Below are 18,787 nucleotides of genomic sequence, written 5' to 3' on the forward strand. Positions count from 1 at the left end.
GAGCTGTAGTTACTTGACATGAACATCCATGCTGTGAAGATTTTACCTAATGGCTCAGTGTGGATAAATCTTGTGGTATTTTTTAATCTGTGGTTCATTACTATAATTATTAAGTCTTCATAGATGACCGACATTATATTGTTATGGCACAGAGTATGAGCTGTGTGTGTGTGTTTCTCTCACAGCAGGACTGTGAGAACATCAATGTGCTAAATGTATCTTTTCCTATTATCCATGACATGGATGATCATATAGTAGACCAGAGAGTCGGTGAGCAGCAAACAGTCCCGACAGGCCGCCTGCCGTCAGCTGAATTTTGTATGAACTGTCAAAATGAAGCCATACAAACATTTACTGCACTTTTTTTTTTTTGGAATGGTTTACAATTCAAGGCAACTACTGTTGGTACAGAAATCTCACAATACTAAAAGCACCGGAGGATCGATGTCCATCTTTCCATGGAGCAATGGAGAATGTGCAACAGTACACTTATAGTATATATATGTATATACACACACACACACACACACACACACAGACACGGACACACACGCACTAGAAACAAGGTATTGGCAAAAATGCTAATTTGTTTGGCAACTTTTACAAAAAGTGCTTTGATCCCTTACTGGATGTAGGAAGTTAAACTACTAAGGTCTTCAGGAAAGTGATGAGGAACTATGACCCACGGAGTTCCCATGATCCCGCTGAACAGCAGAAGTACTGTCAGAAAACTTGGGCAGGATTGTGGTGCTGAAATGCTTGCTAAAATCACCTGAGATAATCCTTTGGTGCTCACACACACACACACACACACACACACACACACACACATGCGTGTTTGCCGTAAAACGGATTAAAAAAAAGTTTTAATTCTTGTGATATGAAAGAAAATGTAACTCGAGTTATGTTCAACAATTGATTATCAACATTAAACCTGATAGAGAATTCAAAATGCACAAATACTTTCATGTTGGCTTCTCATGCTATAACCCACATTCATTTTTTTTTTTCATTTTAGGCGCAAATGAGACACTGTTTGACACCACAGAGGCAAAGTAATGGTGCCTCTTCTCAGTAAAAACACCAAAATCTTTCCTTCTATTCCCTTCAAAGCATGTACATGCAAGGCTGCTTGTGACCTGGCCATTCTCAGAGTCTACAACATGCCCTCTAACAACAAGTACCACGTGTCAAAGGAAAAAAAAAGGTCAAATTGATAAAAACTTAAAATGTGCAAAATACAAAACTACATAAAAGATTCAACATTCTGAGTAAAATTCAAGGTAGAATAACACATTTTTACCATGCAATCAAAAAAAAAATAAAATAAAAAAAAAAATAGTGTCATCGCTAGAGGAATAAAAAAAAAAAAAGTCAGGGCGGGGGGGGGGGGGGGGGGGGGGCTGAAGGATGAGCAGGACCAGGTGGACAGAGAAACCACCGCTGCTGGTGATGGTGGTGTTCCGACGGTTGTCTGAGGGAGGACCGAGGCAGAGCGCTGGTCAATCAGTCTCTACTGCTGCATCTTGCGCATGATGTCGGCAGAGATGGGTGGGTGGAAGTTGATGGTGTGGTGGCGGAGACCCTGAGATGTTTTGTAGCTCTTCCCGCAGCGGCACTTAAAGGGTTTGCGCACCCTTATCTGGGTCCGGTGGCCGTTCTTGGCGTGATACTTGATTCCGTTCACATTCTACGGTGAAAATGGAAATGAAACGGACATCACTTTAGACACACATCAGACAAAACCACTAAAGCGGTGAATGTAAAAGTAACAAAACGTAGCAACAGCAGAACAAGTGCACTGCATGGAGAACAGGATATGGAAACTACATCCATGTGTGATCTAAGAGCATGTCATTCCAAACCCACGACCATTAGGATGCTGCTAGATCAGGCTCCGCTCCTCTGAGGAGGCTTTCAACAAGATTTTGGGACCGGGCTGCAGGAATTTGCTCCGATTTTAGCCACAAATGCATCAATAAAGTCAGGTACCAGTGTTAGGAGATAACGCCTTTTAAAAAAAAAAAAAAAAAAAGAAAAAAGAAGAAGAATGTAGCATACAGACTGCGGGTATCCGGAGATTTTGCGCATTTAGAATTTCACTCGTTTGATTTATGGACAAAAAGGGGTGTCAGTCAACTCGACATCAGACTGTAAGAGGAGGAACAAAATGTGTTCTTGTTCTGCCCCCGGACAGATGCCTCATGCTGCCTGCTACCTCAGACTAAGTCATTGCCTATAACCCTGTCATTCACGTCAGCAATGCAATTTTCTCAGGCTGCACATAATTTATTCCGACCACACACGCCAGATGTGGATGGAAAATCCTGTAAAAACTCCACGTCACTGAAGTGGACTACATGTATGCATTTATGTTGTTGCAATGCTCAACTGCAAACCAGTTTTCCATTCTCAACAGCTCGGGATCCTTATAAATTTATCTAAGCAAATAAAATCCTATCTCACACTTTGTACGGTGCAAATATCTCCGGTTTGAATTGGTTCTCCCCATGGTAACAGTATTTCACACCGTTTCAAGCACTAATAAGATGGGAAAGGCGGTGAATGAAACTTACCTTATATCTCTTTTTGCAGCCGGGAACAGGGCAGGCAAAAGGCTTCTCGTCCCCTCCGTTCATGCACATGGAGCCGAGGATGGACTCGGAGCTGATGGCGCTCTCTGTGGTCCACGATTCATCACTGTCAGACTCCTCAAACTCTACCTCTTCTTCATCACACTCGCTACCTGCGGTGGAAAAAAAAAAATCAAATGGCAAGTGACTCGGGGCATCTCGACCCGAATGTTCTTGGTCTCCAAGAATCCTTGATTTATGCACACTTTGAGATTCATCTGCGGCGATTAAATCCTGACCATTGAGCCCTAAGGCTGATAAACACGGGCCTTTTCTCAGCACATGTTCTGGGCCAGTGTTCCCATAATCTTTACTTCACTGGTTAAGAGTGCCCACATATTTGGAAGAAATGAAATATGCAAATCATGGGAAAGAGTTTATGCATTTCATTGAGGTGACCCAAGGGTCGGGAAGCTGCCGTTTTAATGATTAAGTAAAGATGTCAGACCGGAAGAATGCATACTTTACGAAACGAGAACATGATTCCATGGGAAAACTTTACCAGGAAGAAACATAATGGATTCCCGTCTTATAAAATGTACAATAATTAAACAGATGAGCTGGACTAAGAAGGCCGTCTCTGCAAACTGAAAGTCAACATATTGAGTTTACAATATCTGTAACAAGTTCCTCTACAATTTGACAGTGAAACATCGACACAGCTCAGTGAGATAGGAGGTGAATAAAAGGTTTTCACAGGCAATACACACTCATATAACCTCGCTGTCATTTAGCAAAATACCTGGATGTTAAACCATCTGGAAATGTATATCCTGTCCTTTGGAAAGCGAGTAAAGGAGGGAAAATATATGTAGGTAATCTGGCAGGGCTTCATGTTCTTAAGCCAAGTGGTTGTTTGCTGTCACAGTTTCTTGATATTGTACCTCCACGGTGGAAAAGCAATCTGCTTACTGCACTACCCAGTTCAAAATGCATAACTTGAAGAATCTCTACCATGTGTTTTTTGTGTTAGTTATTTTGCTTTTTCTGTATTTTAACGAAATACCATATTCCTGGAGATATCTCGGGCATGTTTCTACTTCATCATCACTTGATTATGGGCAATAACAATTACACTCTGCTCTTATCCAAAGCCCTAATAGCAAAAAAAAAAAGCATTGAGGAAGAAGAACGTTCAGATAGCTTTCATTCAGAAGTCTCACTTAAGTAAAGTCACATCAAGGAGCAGACTGCCCTAATTTATAAACCTTCAACATGTATGTAAAAAGTAAGGAAAAAAAAAACAAATCAAGAGATTAAAAGGGTGTTCAGATTGTTCTTAAAGTTTAAAACCATTGCGACGTGTATTTCGCCGCCCCTGGATAAATACTGGCGATCTAACGAGATGCGAGTGTGTCGCCGTGGTTACCCGTGGGCGTACTGCTGCGGAACGAGGAGGAAGGGGTGATTGGTGGAGTGACAGGAGGGGTGAGGTTCCCACTGGCGTGGCGGGTTGGTGTGGAAACATTGCTGCGCGACAGATTGCCCGTCAGAGACATCTTGGGCTGCACCTTCTTCTTCAGGGTCTCGTGCTCTCGCCTTGCAGCATCGGTCATGAACCTGTTGTTACGGGGTGTAAAACTGGTCAGGGTTCACTTCTTTTTTTTTTTTTTTAAATGAAAAGTCTGTATAAAATGAGAAACTTGCTGCCCTGATGCTTAGACAGTTGAGCTGTTGTAGGTTTGCTACAATAAAACACCACCGGCTACATTCACATCAAAAAACAACAACTTGGGGGGATTTATGATAGTCAGTAAAGTCTTCGGTAAATGTGCGTCATAAAAATCTGAAACGTTAACATAGACACCGTCAGAGCAAAAGTGGAATTAACAAATTAAGCGGCAGCCACATGAAGATGTGTTTGTGAAGGCAGGGAGACGTTGGCAGACCTTCTTGTACATTTGCTTGTTGCATAAAGCTTTTAAAACCACAATTGAAGCACCATATCAAAGACGACTGGGATGAACTCGGTGCAATAAAAAAAAAAAAACAACTACCAAATACAGCAGCAATTCATTTAAGCACTCCACCAGATGACATCTGAAACTGTTGGTAGAACCTCACAGGAGCACACACTTTATACTGTATGACATAGGGGGTAACACTTACTGATGTAGAGGACTTTGGTCGCTAAATCTTTACAGGCAAAACACCAATTATAACAATGGCATGTCATATTTTGGTAAATATATAAAGATAATTCACTTAATTTGAGTTACTGTACAAGTAAGTAAACATTGAGCGGAGATGCAGTTTGAGGGTTAGTAAACCCTTTATCATTTTCTAGATTTCTGCATAAATCTGACCTAAAACATCATCAGATCTTCACACAAGTCCTAAAAGTAAAAGTGGTCGACCAACAAATATCACTCCGAGAGGCGTGTAATAGTCTGCGAGGTCTCAAAAGAAGTCAGCGTAACTTCTAAGCAACTAAAGGCCTTTCTCACATTGGCTAACATTAATGTGCACGAGTCGACCATCAGGAGAACACTGAAAATCAACGGTGTCCGCGGCAGGGTCGCAAAGAGAAAGCCACCGCTCTCCATAAAGAACATCGCTGCCTGTCGGCAGTTTGTTAAAGATCACGTGGACGAGGCTGCTGAAGGCTATTCAAAACACGTTTTGTGGACAGATAACATCAACATTGTTTTGGTTTAAATGCAACGCAATAAATACGACTGAAGGTTTCTGGTAACTGTTCCGTCAGTTCACATCGGCCTGGAGGAATTACAACCCAGTCCTCCTGCAGAGCAGCTTCAACTCTGGGATGGTGATGGACTTCCTCACATCAACTGCTCGCTTCAGGACATTTCACAACATTTCTACTGAGGAATGGGCTGAAATTCTTCCAGGCCGATGTGAACTGATGAACAGTCACCGGAAACCTTTACTCGTATTTATTGCTGCACAAGCGGGTCACACCAGACACTGAAAGCACATTCGCATACTTTTGCCCTTCAAATATGTAAGATGGGATCATTCTCCTCCTGTTTAATTAGGTTCTCTTTATCTACCGCTAGGACTTGTCTGAAAATCTTAGGATGTTTTACGTCATATTTATGCAGAAATATACAAAATTCGAAAGGGTTCGTAAACTTTTAAGCACCACTGGGGGTAACTTATTTCTTTACCTGTTGATGTAACTGAGGGCAACATATGTCGGCTGTTGCTGCTCCTGCTTTTCCAAAAGACAGGGGTCTGTATCTGAAACAGAGAGGGGAAGAATTAGGCACATAATGGTATAATTCTCTAATTGTACAAAAAGTTGGATTTTGTCTTGTAGGACTATATTATGAATACCAATGTTGTCAATTTCCATCGCACTCTTTTTTTTTTCTTTTCTTTTTTTTTTTTTTAAAAGCTACTTTGCAGACACCACATTGCTGACTCATGACCACATTTGACACATACTGTGTTTCACCATGCTGAGCTCCAGACATTCATGTTGCTCAGCAGTGCTAAATGCACAACAATAGCCAACCTCCACACCCTGAGGTGAAGCAGGCCTGACTTCAAACACTTCCCAATGCTGTCCATGTGGGAGAACAGAGATGCCCCATAAAACAACGGCTTCTTACCAGCTGAGCCTCCCCGTCTACTTCTGACAGTGCTGTGAAAGACTGCTACCCCCATGTGGTTAAAACTAATGCTCATTTCCATCCACATGCTCATTTATATACACTCCCAACCTGAGGCTATTTGCAACATTGAATTTTAACCTAAACTAGCTCTGTACATCCTGCAAGACATAATAATATCAATAATACTGCAACTTTTTCTAGTACCAACTATAACAGGCCAGTTCTGGTTTATATAATTTGAAAATGACCAAGGCAATGATACAAACCACATGGAAAAGGTGTAATTAAAGTTCTTGGTTAAAGGGGTAAGCAACACCTTTGTCAGGCTGTAATAAAAGCTTGAGTCACACACATTTATTGCTACTACAGCATTGGGCATTTATTCCTGTTGCTTGTTTCTTTGTTTGACTAGAACAAAAAATAGAAATCCTGCTGGATAGCGAGACCTATGAGGCCAATTGATAAGATTTAGTGGGCGCTGTCCAACACAGGATCTCCCATTGAGAATATTATTCATATTTCACTATAATGGGTATAGAAACCTAACTCCAAACCCTCTAGTTGAGTCTCAATATCTCAAATATTTTGAAGTACCAAAGGTTGGCATTAGATGCTTGGTCATATTCTTACTTATGTGCACATGGTTTGATTTGAACTTCAAATACTCTGATACATCAGAAAACCTGAATTATTTTATACCTTATTTACAAGACTAGACTCTATGAATAGATAATAGAAGTCCGTGTCATGTTGAATGTGACGAAAGCTAAAACCGTTTGAAAGAGATGAATTTAAAGTACAGACACACGTGCACACATAATCACTCAAAACAGACATTCAAAGCACAGACAATACTCTGTATTTTAGTTAAGAGTTTCAACTACAAGCTTAATTCTGTCATGAAGGTGATACTGGCCAGTAAAACTTCATACAAACCAAGTTTAAGTATCCATGAAACCCATTTTAGAGGTCTAACAGAAATGAAAGTCAACACGAAATCATGGGCGTCAAAAAAACCAGAGGGCATCATCCATTTGATGGCTAAGGCTGAAAAGAGTGGCAGAGTGTTATGATACTGGCAGACAGAACAGCTAAAATCTCAGCACCTTAGGCTTGGGGGATTTCTCTCTAGGCCTCAGTCGTAAGCAAGTGTTTCATTAACAGTGGATTTATCCCCAGCTAGAAGGACAGCACACCTCTCTACTCTCCAGCCAAAGTCATGGAAACGCAGAGTAGGACAGACACTTTAATTACGACACAATTCCCTTGCCAAAAGCCAAAGGCGGTACACAGACCAGTGCAGAGACTATTCTGAGCTCCGAGTAATAGTATGCATGTGTGTAAGTGCACAAGAAATCCCTCCTAAGATCTCTAATGAGTCTTGAGGAGTGGAATGGCGGCCTGCTCACCGACTGCTCGAACGGCAGTGGATCAGTCTGTTCCCACACACTGTAAATCATACACACCTCAGGTGGGGACTGGGGAGGAGGCCTGCAGGGGCCAGCGCCCCACAGCCTCTGCTATTCTATCGGGGCCACCAGCAGTCAAGGACCGGGACGAAGGCGCCTCGAGTAGAGATGGGAACCCCTCTAATCAAACTACACAGGTGGTCCACCTTGGTGGCCGACTATTAGAAACAAAAAAGGGTATTTATTCACCATCGCTGCTTCTCGACACAAACAATCACTTCCTACAAGCCCCACTTAATGTTGATGTACACGGTGATGAGTTTGGTGTGGAATAAAGGAGAGGTAGCCCAGATAGACAAGCAGAGTAGATCTCATTCAAAGATGCATGTTAACTTACACTATTTTTTTCACTGATAATCAAAAATCACAAACAAAAGCCTTCCATTTTCTGAAAAATATTTTTTTGTTTTTACAAAATACACTTTCACTTGAAGTGAAGGAAAAAAAAAAAAAAATCTGGATCAAATGTAAGGAAGCTGCACATTTTCTGCAGATCAGGAAAAAAAAAAAAATCTGTTATTGGTGAAACTACACCCAGACTTGGAAACACATCAAGGTTCCATTCAGGGTTTTATGTTAGATTTTTCAATGTGCTTCTTAACGCTACAATATGTTTAGCAAGGATATGACAATACACATCAGCATAAGTTTCACTAAGAAGCACTGACTAAGCTCATTGTTTGTCTAAATGAGTGAAACTTGGGTATGGATGCTGAGTAAGCGGTTACAGTGTATCAGGGCAGAAAGAATGATGCAAGCGCACACTCCAAAAAGGGCCTCTGTGATGCTCTGCAACAGGAAACCAAGGGGATCGCACAACAAACTTTCCTAAGGCAACAAGGGAAGTGACGCCTGCTACCCTCTCATAACACAACAAGGTCTCTCTCTCTCTCTCACACACACACACACACACACACACACACACACACACACACACACACACACACACTCTCTCATGACATGACAAGGTCACACACACACACACACACACACACACACACACACACACACACACACACACACACACACACACACACTCTCTCCCATGACATGACAAGGTCTCTCACACACACACACACACACACACACACACACACACACACACACACACAGAGAGAGAGCCCCCTCTCTCATTTCCACCACCAGTGTCTGGCTCTCCACCCTCATGGCCAAATGCACTGTAGGGTAGAGCAGAGTGCTGAGCATTATGGTGACATGTTTATGGTGGCTCTGAGCAGCGGGGAACATTACCAGGAGTGGTGGCACAGGTAATTCATTACAATGTGACCTCTAAGGAGGAAATGAAACAGAGTCAAGCTCCATGTGTAAGCTGCTTTGGCGGGTTAGTGAAAAAACACAGGCAGGTTAAAATGATCCATTATAAATACATTTAACACAGACAGCGACTTATACACACTCGGCAAGACATGTTTGTACAAAGACATGGATAAACACACAGGAACACACACAAAGCCATACATTCATGGCTGCTCTTTGCAACTAATTTCTTATCCATGTGCTGATTATATTCTTGATCAATCAATTATTTCATGCACAAAATGTCCAAAGATTTTGAGTTTCTTGGAGCTCAGGAGGAGTTTTTTTGTTGTTAAATTCTTCGAATTGCTTGTTTTGTCAGGGCAACGGTCCAAAACCCAACGACATTCAGCCTGCAGTAATGTAAAACAGCAGCAAAACGTCATAATGGAAGACGTAGATGTACTAAATGTTTGACAAAAACAAATATAAACAATTAACTAATTATCAAAATAGCTGCAGATGAATTTTTCTGTTATTGCTCCCTTGTTTTGTTCCAAGAACTGCCATGTTTAAATCAAACCTTTAAATCAAACCTTTTTTTATCTTTAAATCATCCGCAATCGAGTGCATTTCTGAAAGGCTGAAGAAGTCTAGTGACGCCTTTAAATCCAAAGTAGTTTGCGTCAAAATAAATAGAAAACGTCAGGTACAGTTTAAATGTCACAGACTAACGTATGTAGTAGCTGTGGTCAAGAAGGAACCCTTTTATCTGTAGCATTTGACATGGGAAATGTTTAACACTATCCATTGAACAAATAATACATTTCAAAACACAAGATCACATTAAACGTCTGTGCTCTGAAATGTCAACAGAGGCTGTGCATCATCTCCTGTAAGAAATGTTTTGTCGAGTACGGGAGCCCCTCACGTCGCAGTCACCGCACAGGAACAGGAGCAGCAGTGTCGGGGGATGGGGAAATCTAATTAGGCCCACCAGGTGCACAGATCAGGGAACTAGTTACTGTTTCCCAAATTTATTACTTCCGCGCAGATTTTGGGGGCGCACCACAAAAACCTACTAAATGAGCCTCCAGTGAGGATTGGCAACAAACAGACCCACTGTTACTGCGCCTGGACACTTCAGGCCATCAGTCCCCAGCGACATAAACACACACGCACTCACAGGTCTAAATAACATGATCACTATTTGCCTCTGGTCTACAGTGGCCTGGTCACCCAGTGATAAAGAACACATTTCAGTGTGTGCAGTTTCTTTTTTTTTTCTTTTTTTTTTTAAATACCAGGCCATTAATGAGATCTTTCAGGCTTAATAGGTGTTAAAACCTTCCTCTAGTCTTGATGGGGTTTTTCTGGGCCTCATTAGCATGTGCTATTTTAAAGTTAGCTGAATTTGTTCGCAAAAGGTCTAAGTGGACCACCCAATACAGTATTATCGACTTAAAACTGCTGTCACGATGGGAGATGATCAACAACAACCCCCTCCCCCCCCCCCGTATTTGAGTTTATCATTGATGTGGAATCGAAATGATTCTATAATTGATTTTTATTAGCTTTTTTTTTTTTTTTTTTTTCCTTTGTGAGACTTTAATATAAAGTTTCTAAGAAAAAAGCAGAACCAGTTTCCACAGTCTATGTTCAAGTGTAGACTAAGATCAGAATCTCGTTACATGGATCTTTTATCTTACATAATCAATTATGATCAATGCATCTTTTATTTCAAAGTTGCTGTAATCACCTCCTTCAAGCAGAGCGATGTATTTGTACAAAAGTATTCCTGAGAGATTATGATCGATTTAAGTGAGATAACAAATCCTGTCTCTCAACAAATTACCCGTTATTCTTTTCACTGTGTTTTAATTCAAACTTAAATTTGGCCCTTTTTATCTGGTACACTGGACGTAAAAAATAAAAAAAATTAGTTGGGGAAGTACATTTTGGACTCCAATATCCACCATTAGCTTTTCCAGTACAGATGGGCATCTAAAAAAAAAGAAAAAAAAAAAAAGCTCTCAAACCACAGCAGAGCAGCGCCACCTCTTGTTCACAGACCCGACCAGCATGCCGGTTTGGGAAAATGCAAGCACAAGAATGTGTGCTTGTTTTCCAGGCGCCTAATTATAAAGGAGAATGTGCTTTTTAGCAGCAGGCCACCAGATGAGGAGGAAGACATGCCAAATCAAGCACTCTGTCTGTAATTATGCTTCACAGGCACTTGGCACAGCGCAAGATTTCGCACTTCTCAGAGCGAGCACAGGCCGGCAGACAAAGGGGGGGTGGGGGTGGGCTGGCAAAGTTTTTCCACTTTGAGCCAACTAATTGCTTCATTATTCCCCAATAAGTCATTTGGAAGCGTTTTTTTTTTTCTGAGGCTAACACCTCGGACACATGCACGGCACACAATCAGAGAGAGCAAAGGATATTAAAGCCAGTCGAGCAACAAACAAGAACAACAAGGACGGCTGAGCCCTGTCAGCTTCAATAATAAGAGTCTGACATATTAGATTGGGGAACAGATGTAGGAACAAACACGGTGTCAAACTGTGAGGAAGGTAATTCACATTCTAGACCGAAGACATAAATGTACTTAGCAAAATGTAATGTTCATAATATATTATATGACGATAAGAATAAATGAACTTGTTTGAAGTTTAGTTAAATACATGGATATAGGAAAATAGCGCACAGCCCTTTCACCTGAGCATGAAGGTGAATGAGGCAAATATAAAGAGCCTGTTCACAGCTTTAACTCCCTTAAACACACGTGGACCATGTTGTACTACAGTTCAGATAACTAAATTAGTATCCCTGTCTCGTAAAACTACAACAAATTTAACTTAACATCAGCTTAGACAGAGACGGATGTTCAAATTAAGTTGATGCCAACTGGACTTCAGTCAACTCCATCCGAGGTTGTAAAACAACAATCATAAAAAAATATCATACAGTGACTGAAACACACAAATGTTTTCCTGGCTTGATCTTTAATGACTTCCCAATCTTCACCTACAGAAGTTCTTATTATTGTCCTGCGCCACATGAACAAGGAGAGGCGCTGTTGATAGTGGTGGGACTTGATGCTCTTGTGTGCTTGGATGGGATTGTTTAGCATGCAATGAAACAGTGTAGGTGCACTGTGGGCCAACACTCATGTGGGATTCTATACAATTTAAATCAAGTCCAAATCTTTACATGGTAACACTAAGCAACACAGTCTACGGAATCCGTTCCCAAAATGTACAAAATTATGAATCCATCTATCCAGTTTTTTCAATGTCTGCTTTTAAATTGATCATATCATATCATAGCATATATATATATATATATATATATATATATATATACATATATATATATATATAAAAAAGCAAAGATACAAAATAAACGCATTGGTTGTGTTTTGACAATATGTGGATTGGTGAACAATGGTGAAATACGTTTGCAACAATATTCTTTCTTCAATTAACACGAACATGTTTGGCCACGACTCATTACACAACTCCTTTCATGAGTGAAAAAACTGACACAACAAACACTGAACATTGACTCCATACTGTTATTTTTCTTTTGAGGAACCACAGTTTCACGTAGCCAGACATCTCCACCACACTGTGCCAGCACTGGAGAATCGTCTGGGTGCCCCCACAAATCATTCTGGTAAAGGGGGGGAAAAAAAAAAAAAACACTCTGGCTTGTTTGTATTTCTTTAAACCGATCACAATCATCTTGAGCAACGCTCAGTGTAGGATGCAGCGATAGTGATCATGCCTTATTGCATGATCTAATGTGAGAGTTGTTTCCTGTTGTATTTACATTTACACATTTAAGTATGGTGCAATTGAAGCTGCTAATCATGTTTTTTTTTTTTAGACATTTTCAAGGGGGAGTTGGAACAGAGTCTGTCCGTTTTTTTTTTTTAAATTGTCAATATGTCAATATGATTAATTGTGATGCAAATAACTGTGCCTGTTGATAACATAATTGTAGGCACTTGTATTCGTTGTGGGGGAACTAACCTTTGATAATGTCACAACATACTCTTTTTTTTTTATAGTATATTTTACTAAATTGCGAGATATCTCATTGAGAAAGTTTTGAGATAACTTTTAATTAGGTTTGAAATAAATGCTATACAGAGTCATGAGTCACATTGAGATAGATTGTAAAATAACCTCAGCCGTTACTAACATAAGTTATAGGCATATACACGTGGACATATTGTTTATCTCTTAAAACTACCCTGACATAACCAAATGTCTAAAAAGTGAACCGTGCAACTATACATGTTCGCAAACGTAGGACCCCCCCCCCCCCAGATAAAACACAAAATAAATAAATACCCTAAAAATGACTACATTTTACAGAGATAAGCAGAGTTTGATCCACTGATCAGCTTCTTGAACTAAAAAAAAAATAAAAAATTAAACGTGTAAAACTCAGCAACTTAGTGTAAGAGTGTGTCCTTACTTCTAGAAAGTATGACTGAACTATGTTGTCCGGCGGACAAGCTCGATTAATCAGTGCAGATGCAACTAATCCTGGAGACTTCAAGTTAACTCGCGACACTTCCAGCTCCGCGCGCAGGCCTCGCGCTACAAATAAATGTTGCACGAGCGACCGACCACAGTTTAAAGACCCCCCCACCACCACCACCACCACCTCCCTCCCTCCTGACTTCCTGCCGGCGTGTCCGCGCCGCTCAGTCGGTTGTCGCACCCAAATAAGCGGCGATACAGCTTTTCCTGCTGAAGTTGAGCAGGAAACTACAGAAACATCCACAGCCACCACACCTAGCAACGTGGGGGTTGTCAGGACGCAGGAAGTAACCTGCTAGCCGGCTAACGTAGCCACGTCTGCCGGCCCTCCGAGCCTCGGCCACGGCGGGCTGCGGCGCTCGTTACTTACCGATGTGGTTGTCCTCGATGTGCACGATGAGCTCGGACAGAGAGTCGAAGTGAAGTCCGCAGCCCACGAACGTGCAAGCGTTGGAAAAGAAAGAAGCAGCGGCGATGCCTGTCATGGTCGCTGCTGCATTAGAAACGAGGGCGAGCAGCGGCGGGGAGTCGGCGGGGCGGACAGCGGCAGGAACAGCTGGAGCGGCACGAGCGGTGCGGCGACTCCTCCGAGCTGCGTCAAATAAACTGGAGCGAGACAACGAGACCGGAAGTTGGGCTGTGGTTTTCACCGCAAAAGCATAAAACAAACAAATAGTATATAAATAGACACGGTTTATTAAATTAAACTAAACTAAACTAATAGTTGTCTTAAAGCTGCAATAAAAAAAAAATTAATTAAAAAATATATTTTCATTTATTAAACATTCAATCATATTAATAAATAAATAAATCAAACTTTCTTGATATCGCTTTAAATTCTAGGTTAGGCCTTTAGGCATGCGTTAATTATCGATCAAACTGTAAGGCGTAGTGTGGATGTTGCTACAGCTTGCCAAAGTACACGTTTACACGTATAAATGTACTTTTAAGCGTAGCAGGTACACGGTGAACCTACTATGTGTTCATTGCCTGAATCGTTTGACACCTCATATGCTTGCAGTGTAATCTCACACAGAGCTGAAATGCAACAGGTGCACATAAATTAGATACATTTTTTGTTTCTTGTGGGGGTCCCCTTGGGGGCCGGACTTGACATTATTTCAGGAAATAGCAGGGGAACACCCAAATTCAACTTTTTCTCATTTAAGGCCTTAACCCCTCTTAATTGAAATCATGTATAATAGCCTATCATACAGTTATTGTCTATAGGTCTACATCCGGGTATGATTATCAACTTAAATAGTTGATTTATTAATGGACAGAGAATATATAGCCTTCAATAAAAGCACAGTTTTCTCATAAAACCCAGCTCTGAAGTAGTTATTTTATTTGCAAAATACTGAGAGGAAGTTGCTTTTTCGAAAATTGTGTCTAACTTACTGCACGTAGTGAATACAGCTGGCATGAAAAAGCAGGAATATCAGTAGCCAATTGGCATCATCACTACAAACTAAAGCTGAATCCTTCTAACTTGTTTGCTCTTTCCTCTGTTCAGTTTGCTTTTAATGAAGGACCTGGAAGGGTGTGTACCGTTTTCATAGACTCTAAAGTATGCGTTAATCTGAATCATGTCTAACTATGGCTCTGGATCTAGTGATTGTATAATTGATACAATGCAATCATAATGCATTATTTTTGTGGGTGAATGTTAGTGATATAGTTGTGGCATGAATCCCTGTAACAATTAACTTGTGAACATCTTTTGCCACAGAGTGGCAGTGTTGGACAGTAGATGAATATTAGTGATTTTAGGTCTTTTTGCTGGGTAATTTAAAGGTATCCAAGAACTACCCCAAACTTAACCAAGCTTGTTGTTGCAGATACAAAGCCAGTAAATACTCAAATAGAGCAATTTCAAATATATTTAAATTACAGAATGCTTCCACCTTCTGATGTTATTTCACCAAGCTTGTAATACATTCAGAGCACTTCACGTGTCATGTGCCGCAAAGTAATTTTATTCATTCAGCAATTTGAAATAGAGACAGGCCAGAAGAGAACACATGTTGCTAGTTTCACTTTTCATTCAGCTTGTGTGTTCAACTTGTACTCCAATTACTTGCCAGAGCAGCAAATATGAAAGATTTTATGTCTCGTTATTTCCAAACTTTGACATTGGTTTTCTTTTTTTTCATCTGTTTTCAGTAGCACAGAGAGAGTGACAATCAGTTCCAAGACAAATGGATGTCTCCACAATACACATGTCAGAATACAGATCACTAATATTCAGACAATGAGTGTGCATCTATATGGAAACATAAAATCTCTTTTTAGAAGTGCAAACGAAATGGCCAGAAATTCATTTTGGAAATGCAAATTTAAAGTAATAGTTTATCAATTTTCTCACTTACTTTCTTTTTTACCATTTTCTGATTGTGCTGTACCATCGAGTCTGTGCCTGATGATGGTGAAATGGGTCCTCACCAAGCCCATTTTCAGAGCGGGCACCACAGTTGGTAAAACAATTTTTCCAGTCATGCTTGAGAACATTGTGGGACATTACTATGAAAACAGTACATCACACATCCTCTTGTTAGAGGAAGTTGATGGTTTTATTTTTTAAATGCTGACATTGCCCATCTTCTGTTACTTATTGAGGGTTTTGCTTGACAGGTAGAGTTACAGCTAATCATTACTATTCAATTTGTCATAGCCCATAAATGCAGATGAGGTAATAGATGTGTTTGTGATTTTCTGCACTGGAGATTTACTGAATAGGTAGTTTAAACTCAGTGTGGAAACACATGCAGCCAAAATTACGTTTAACAGCTGCTGGTAAGTGATCAAGTCCTTCTGCTCTCTGTGAACGACCAAACAAGTTTGACCTCACCAAAAACACGATTTCCTCACTCTCACATTCAACAGTAAAAACAGGTAACTGAATCCTTCTGACTGCTACAGTTTCACACAGAGCAAAGACTTATTTCAACCTACTTAATGAGAATGTAGATATAATACCTCCCCCGTAAAGTTATTTTAAGTTCAAACCATCAGTATGTATATTATGAATAGGTATTGTGCAATAAAACAGAAGGGCAATATGAATTACAGTTTTAGGGACCATGGCAGCACAGCTCTACAAATTAATCAAAAATTGTGTTCATACAATGTTGTAAGATACATTTTAAAGATGTAAAGTTATTTTTTATTATTGTCCATTTATATGACACTTTTTAAAGCCTAGCCTGAGAACATTTATAAATGTTCGGTTTTACAAATATTCGTAATAATTCAGTTTGAGCACATACAATGGCTCAGTTCAGAGCGCAGAGAACATCATCCTTCACCTATAAATCTACAGACCTGTCAGACAGGCAGCCCCATTCACCGGCCACCTAATGTAACTGTTACAGGGTCGAGTGTATGAGTGTGAAAACGTCACTGAGGTTATCTACAGGGAACCTCCCAGCATATATGTTTTCAAGAGGTGTTAAGTTTTGCCAGCTCAGCAGTGATAGTTGTCTTTCCAGTCTCCACCGGTGATGCTTCAATGAGTCCTCTGACTTTTTTTTTTTTTTTTTTTTAAAAAGCTTTAATATGGAGAGAAACATTGAGAAGATGAGTGGGTGACACACATGTTGAATTGTACAAAAGCAATGTTATGTTGAAGTTTCTTTCCAAAACATCCCCACAAGGCTACTCAGTAGTCTGACTACTGTGTGACTGTAATGCAGTAGAGTCTAGCAGCTTTCTTACTTGCTAAGATGATCTTTTTAAGAGTTACACATAAATATTATTTTTGCAACCCACAAACTTTAACGTATAGCGTCATAAATGTCATACTTTGGTCCTGAGGTTTCTGATATTTAACGAAAACACTAGGAATTTATTATTTGGAACAACTTAATCTGGAGTTCAAAAACAAATTATATCAACATTTACAGGCAACAAGTCTGATTCCTCTGGCTTTGTAAAGATATTTAAGTTAATATTAGCTTACTCTTAATATATTTTAATTAAAGTCAGACAGAAATAGAAAAAATATGAAAGTAAGCCACTCTATCCCTTTGCTATCTCACAAGTAAGAGCTGTTTTACATCATAACAATCAGTGACACCTCCACATGGCACAATATTTCTACTCAAGTAGACAAAAGTTAGCAGCTAGAAACTGTTGGTTGGTTGTTTTTTCAGTTTGCAAAATAATATGCATTTATCTATAATACAGTAGCCCCATTCAAAATTTAAAAAACAGATAACTTCACATAACCAGTGAACCTGGACTAGCTTTTATCTGAAATCAGTCAGCAGAGCCAACCCTGCTTCATCTTATCAAATTTAAGTCTGTGGTTTAGGTTTAATGTGTCCAACATGTTTCCCTCTGCCCCAATAGTGACGGCTTTCATGGTCTCAGAAATTGTATGAGCCAAAGCTGGTTCACCCCATGCTGACTGAAACATTTTGCTGGAAAAACAGAGGAATTAAATATAGTTGTGTTAAAATGTAATTTGGCCTGCATTCTTTCTTAAAACAAACATGATGGTCACCTGCTATGAGCGATCTATTCTGTGGCTTAAAAGTCTTAATTCCTCAAAGTCAAGAGTAAAATATTTTTTTTGACAATTATAAAAACCTGTGACACTCATGTTATTTAGCTTCCTTCACCTTTTGCACCTGCTGCAACAAAGCATCCTTGCTGCTTCTTGTCTTCCCAAGGTGATCTTTCTCAAAAGCACTGCACAAAGGCATAATAATAAAAGGTTTAGTATAATATAGATCAAATCTGCTTTAGTATGGGTCACTGACCCAAACTGTATCGGCTCTTTCCAACCTTAATAGTCTGCTCCTCTGGGAGCATAATGTTTGGATTGGTTGGGAAATATATTGGCAATAAAGAGACAAAAGGATGTCATAAACGTTGATTAAAGCTCTGGTTAAAAGACAGAGGCGGAGAGGCTCTGAGTTATGAGGGCTTTTCAGACTGCGTTATTGTTTCAGTGACAGAGCTCTTAGTGTGTCTAGTGGAGTGGTTGCAGACGAGTGGTAAACATTTCTCAATGTGCGAGGAGTCATTAATCCCTAGAGATGAGGATGGCTTCAATACCAGTGTCTGTGGCCCAAGAAATCACAGCCAGTTGGCACCAGCAGGTCACACAGAGCTCCAACATAAATGCTTTGTACTCCAAAGCTGTTTAAATCTCTCCTAATGTGCTGTGGCTATATGGCACACATTTCCGAAAATGAACTGTGTTTCCCAGTTCATTTGTCATGTCATTTGCAAGTCAAGCTGTCAATGATGCATGTGAATTCTAACAGGTTATAATGCTTTTG

General features: G+C 40.1%; 1 protein-coding gene across 1 annotated transcript; it reads right to left on the reverse strand.

Annotated features, from left to right (window-relative positions):
• Window positions 1-1,392: 1,392 nt before the first annotated feature.
• Window positions 1,393-14,079, reverse strand: jazf1b (JAZF zinc finger 1b). The gene is made up of 5 exons (XM_069142969.1): window positions 13,867-14,079; window positions 5,765-5,837; window positions 4,003-4,193; window positions 2,577-2,746; window positions 1,393-1,690 (listed from the first exon to the last, which is right to left on the reverse strand). Exons 1-5 carry the CDS (start codon window positions 13,979-13,981, stop codon window positions 1,514-1,516), a joined length of 726 nt encoding a protein of 241 aa, XP_068999070.1. The 5' UTR covers window positions 13,982-14,079; the 3' UTR covers window positions 1,393-1,513.
• Between the last annotated feature and the right edge of the window lie 4,708 nt (window positions 14,080-18,787).

This window comes from Embiotoca jacksoni, unplaced genomic scaffold (genome assembly GCF_022577435.1).
Source record: "Embiotoca jacksoni isolate LCO1_2020_lvr unplaced genomic scaffold, fEmbJac1.0.p SCAF_11, whole genome shotgun sequence".
NCBI classification, from domain to species: Eukaryota; Metazoa; Chordata; class Actinopteri; family Embiotocidae; genus Embiotoca; species Embiotoca jacksoni.

Coding starts and splice junctions, on each gene's coding strand:
- jazf1b (XM_069142969.1), bottom strand. CDS start 13,981: ATGACAGGCATCGCCGCTGCTTCTTTCTTTTCCAACGCTTGCACGTTC. Junction 5,838..13,866: donor CATCGAGGACAACCACATCG/GTAAGTAACGAG, acceptor TCTCTGTTTCAG/ATACAGACCCCTGTCTTTTG. Junction 4,194..5,764: donor GCCCTCAGTTACATCAACAG/GTAAAGAAATAA, acceptor CCGTAACAACAG/GTTCATGACCGATGCTGCAA.